This window comes from Haplochromis burtoni, unplaced genomic scaffold (genome assembly GCF_018398535.1).
Source record: "Haplochromis burtoni strain Fernald_Lab_line unplaced genomic scaffold, NCSU_Asbu1 Contig_868, whole genome shotgun sequence".
In the NCBI taxonomy this organism is placed as follows: domain Eukaryota; kingdom Metazoa; phylum Chordata; class Actinopteri; order Cichliformes; family Cichlidae; genus Haplochromis; species Haplochromis burtoni.
The window spans coordinates 91040-96054 of NW_024583229.1; the positions used below are offsets into that span (position 1 = coordinate 91040).

Here is a 5015-nt window from a genome sequence, read left to right on the forward strand (position 1 = left end):
CAGCTATTTATTTATGAGTGACTTATGTATGTATGTATGTATATATTGTACTATTCTTAGTTAGCGTATTGTCTGTCTTGTTAATGTTGGTTTATAATGGAGCACTGTAACAAAAAATAATTTCCCACAGGGATCAATAAAGTATTCTGATTCTGATCATTGTGGCTGTGTGGCTCAGCAGCAGCCATGTTTCTGTCTGTGACCAGCTGATGGACACTAAAACTCTTCCTCAGATTTAATCAAAAACATTAAAGACTGCTTCACTTGGCTCTATTTTTCTATTTTATTATCATATGCAGCGTTCAGCTGGAGTGCCTGTAGCTATGGTTACTGTACAGGTGAGGACACACCTGTCTCTGCTGGCTGTAACATCAGTCACGGGCAGAGTTTGCACCTGCACACGTCAGTAAAGCGGGAAACCCTGACCTGTGCGCGCGCTCACTGTAATCTGTACTCGTGCAGTAGAAGGACACCTGCTGCACCTCAGAAACCTGAGCGCGAGGCTCACCTGCACCAACACTCCCACTAAAAATCAATCCCCGCGCGGACAGCCGTGACGTCTGTTAGCTGTGTCGTCTGAGCCGGCCTGATTAATAGATAACCGATTAATCGATGGTTTTTCGTTAAATGAGTGAAACTGACCTGAGAGCGGCTTCAGTCCTCATTCAAATTTACGTTAATTTTACAGGAAAGCAGCAGCGCGTGCACCCATACCCGCGGACTGTTTACGGGTACGAGCGGTGTGCCTGCAATAGGCTTCCGGCTGGGAACAAGCTCCACGTGAAAGGTTCCCGGCCCTGCTTTGAGCGTTAGTGCTGCCTGGGAGTTCGGTCCAACGGTGGAGCTGCGTTCTCCGTGACCTTACAAACACGTCCATGTGTGTCACGTTAAATCTGACACCGACTACGTGAACTCCGTGGGCTCTGCCTCCGTTTTCCCACAGGGGAAATCTCTGCATCAGCTGATCGCCTGAAACGCTCTTCTCCAGAACAGGCTTCACTCCTGCGGCCGTCCGAGTGGATCTGAGATTAAAGGTGAGGCGGGTGGAGGCGGGGTTTCCTGTGATGGCCAAATGAAGCTTTCTGAAGCTTCATTACTCGAAGCTTTTCAACAGAGTCCACTCTGGTGACATCTGCTGGCCAAAAATACGAAGAGCAGCTTGAATCTACAAAATCAAACGTACTGCTTCATTATGACGGAACACTCCGCAGTGAGGTTCTGTCTGATATCGGGCTGCCGTTGTGTTGCTTTGAACATGTATTTTTTGGGGTGAAAAAACACGTCGATTTGTTTAATACATAAATTTGATCAATAAAATTTCCTTCTTTAAACATGTGCCATGGTGTGGTCTTTCTTTGCTTGTGACTTATTGCTTGTGAAATATATATAATATACAAATAATAATGTAAAACACATAATGGAGGATGCTTCTGCTGTGAGGTCCTGCATCCATGTACTTATGCAATTAATCCCTGGACAGCTGGAAAGGTATGTTTATAAATAATATTATATTTGACCATTTTTTAAATTCATATTTGTGATCTGGGGGTAGAACTGATTGTGAACTGGAAAGGGAAAATGCTTATGAACTTGTAAAGTAAAAACATGATGCATCACGATGTGTGAGCAGCTTCAAACAAGGTCATCCTGTTGTTATTTAAGAAGAGGATTTGTTCCTCTGTGCGATGGCCGAGTCTGTTTGTCTCTCCTGCCTCAGAGAAAATGCTCTCACATGGAACAGAAGACGCTTGAGTGCACAGGAACTGTAGAGATGCAGGAGTACGGTCTCCCTGGGTCCCACAGACTATCAGCTAAACAGAATGAACAAATTAATTTGCTGCACATTTTGTAGAATAACATTTTAAATATTTTTTGTTATATTACATTTAAAGAGTCAAATGAAAGTCTTTCTAACATTATTTTATGATATTAATATTATGAAAAACAGATTTTTGTTTTGACATTGTAAGTTTCTCATGTTTTGAAGATAAAATAAACGAACACAAAACAAAAGCAAACAACAAGAACACAAAGCTGGCAAACCCACCCGGCTGACCAAAATCAACTCAAAATTCTCCCACAGACAGAACCTCGTCTCTTCCTCGCTGCCTCCGTATCTCCCAGTCGAATGATCAGTGGTTTGCTGTCTCTTACCATCAAAACACTCCACAAATCCCGTGAATGATTCACTTTCTTACAAACCACTGAATCAGTTAGGTTGTAAATGAAGCTTCGGGCGTCACTGATCACGTGACTCAGGCCAAGCGAATCAAGCCTCGACACAGAGCTTCTGAAGCAGTGTGTTCGTTTTTGTTACACACGCACCGGAGCTTCAAGCAAGCCATCACTACCTGTTATTGTCCTGGGATCAGCAGCTTTCTGTTAAATGTGGTTTGCTGTGTGCTTTATTACACTTTAGTGCTGACGGAGCTGCACCTCAACCCCACCTGTGAGGAAGCCTGAGGATGAAGAGCTCAGAAGCACGAAGCAGCCAATCTGCACCTTTCTCTGATTTTTTAAATATATATTTTTCTGATTACTGTTTATTGCGGCACAGTTGGTGTGAAGCACCCACGATGTTGTTGTACATGTACAATGACAGTAAAGGGCTATTCTATTCTATTCTATTCTATTCTAATGCTCAACTGGAGAGATGACAGCACCTACATCCACCACCACTGAGTAAATACTTGTTACTGTACTTAAGGAGCATCTTCACCTGAACACCAACAAGGACGGGATGAGTGTGTGTGTGTGTGTGTGTGTGCATGCGTGCACGTGTATCATGTTTACATATCTTTGTGGGGACCATCAGCCCTTATGGGGACAAAGTGCCGTCCCTGCAAGTTTGAAAGCATCTTTGAAACTCAAAGTGTGGTTTTAGTGTCAGAGTTACAGTCAGGTTATGGTCAGGCATTCAGTTTTGATGGTTAGGGTACACGACTAGGGAAAGCATTATGTCAATTAGATGTCCTCACTGAGACATGAAAACAAGTATAAGTGTTTGTTTGTTTATCAGACCTCAGACCTCACACAGAACATGACATCGTGGTTCCATAGGACACCTACACCAGGAGATGCCGGACTAGAGCAGCGCAGATACTGAAGGACCCGTCCCATCCTGGCAACAAACTGTTCCAACTTCTGCAATCTGGTAGAAGGTTCCGCATCATCCGGGCAAGGACAGAGAGACTCAAGAGGAGCTTCTATCCCCAAGCCATCCGTGCCCTAAACACACACACCCGCCCTCTCACATCATCTATAATTGACTGAGACAGGACTCTTCCAGACACTAAACCAAGGCACAATGTACATTTCAATTCCTTTAATTTTAAATATGTTTATATTGTCTATCCTGTAAAATAGTCAGATGTCTATTCATATTAATGTACAGAATTCACCTGCTTGCTGCTACTACTGCACATTCACCCAGTGTATATATATATATATATATATATATATATATATATATATATATATATATATATATATATATATATATACATATATATATATATACATATATATATACATATATATATATATATATAATATATATTATAAATATTAGGGGTGCAACGATACTCGTATCGATATTGAACCGTTCGATACAGTGCTTTCGGTTCGGTACGCATATGTATCGAACAATACAAAATTTGTAATTTATTTTATCAACTTTCCTTCTGACGATGCTGTCTGTGTTGAGCGCTCAGTGAATCTGCGTTCGACTACTCCGCCTAGGCTGCACTGTCGAGCGCAGATCCACTGAGCGCTCAACACAGACAGCATAGTCAGAAGGAAGAGCGCAGGGCAAGCTAGCGAGACAGAAGTTAAGCTCTGCTTGCAACAAGCAAATTGAACCTCATTCAGATCTGGCGTTTGGAATTATTTTGGTTTTCATGTGACGTATGACCCTGAAGGTAAGCGAGTCATGGACTAAAGTAAAACAGTATGTTGGATGTGCCACGCAATGCTCAATTACATTGGTGTGAACTAGTGTGTTAGCGCAGTTAGCTCGTTAACGTGTTGGCCGTCTAGCCCCATGCACGGGGCGATCGGCGGTAGCTCGTTAACGGAGATTTGCCGTGTTGTGGCGTTAAGGTCATTTCAACGAGATTAACCTGAAAGCACTAGTGGGAACACAACGAATATGACTGCACATTTACGCCGACATCATCCTAGTGCAAAGACAAAAACAACAAGCATGCTACTAACTTTAGCCGAGTCATTTAGACAGCTGTTAGCACATGATTCTCCTTATGCTGCTGAGAATATAGCCCAGAAGAAGCGGATAGTATAGCTTTTATTTTGGAAAGAGACATTTCTCTGTAATAAACTCTCTTTTCCAAAGATGAGTGATTCCTCAATCAGATACAGGGCTCGCAATATCGCTAGCCCGACGTCCCGGGGCTAGCGATTTTTCCAGTCGGGCTACCAAAATCTATCTCTGCCCTGCCCGTCGGGCTATTGTAGGAAGGAAAAATATATGTCAATGCTTTTGCATTCTTTCGGAAATGTAGCTGGGTAATTATGTCATTGGCATCGGTGAGCCACTGTCAATATGTGACATATTGAAATCGCGTTTGAATTTGCGCTTGTTTTTTGCTTTCACTTTGCAATCGTGCGAACTGTGTATAGAGAGCGACAGCACTGATCTGTGAGTGATGATAATTTGTGCACCAATTCCTCTGACATCGTCTTATTAATCGTTAGCTTACTATGCAAACATGACAAGTGAAATCTCCCGCAGCTTAAACATGTGAGAGGTTGATCGCGCAGAGAATCGCTGAGCTTATGTGAGTGAGCGTGTAAAAGCATTTCAGTTCTGCTGAGCCAAATAAGACAGGTCAGGGTGAAGAAGTGACAGCCAAAGAAAAGCTTACCACAAAACGGAGAAGTTATGACAAATCAGACTATAAGGCAAAAAGAAAGTGCAGCTTTATGGTTTCATGGACAAAAGAATTTCTGTGGCTGCAATATGACGAGCTAAATAACCAGGGCTGCACATAAGTGGT

At 42.6% G+C, this 5015-nt stretch overlaps 1 protein-coding gene across 1 annotated transcript in view; it reads right to left on the bottom strand.

The window, feature by feature from the left end:
- Window positions 1-1079, bottom strand: part of tti2 (TELO2 interacting protein 2) — a 7803-nt gene extending 6724 nt beyond the window's left edge. The window contains exon 1 of the mRNA XM_042215915.1: window positions 643-1079. Coding sequence (XP_042071849.1) covers window positions 643-665 — 23 coding nt within the window. The 5' untranslated portion in view covers window positions 666-1079. The remainder of the gene's footprint in view (window positions 1-642) is intronic.
- Between the last annotated feature and the right edge of the window lie 3936 nt (window positions 1080-5015).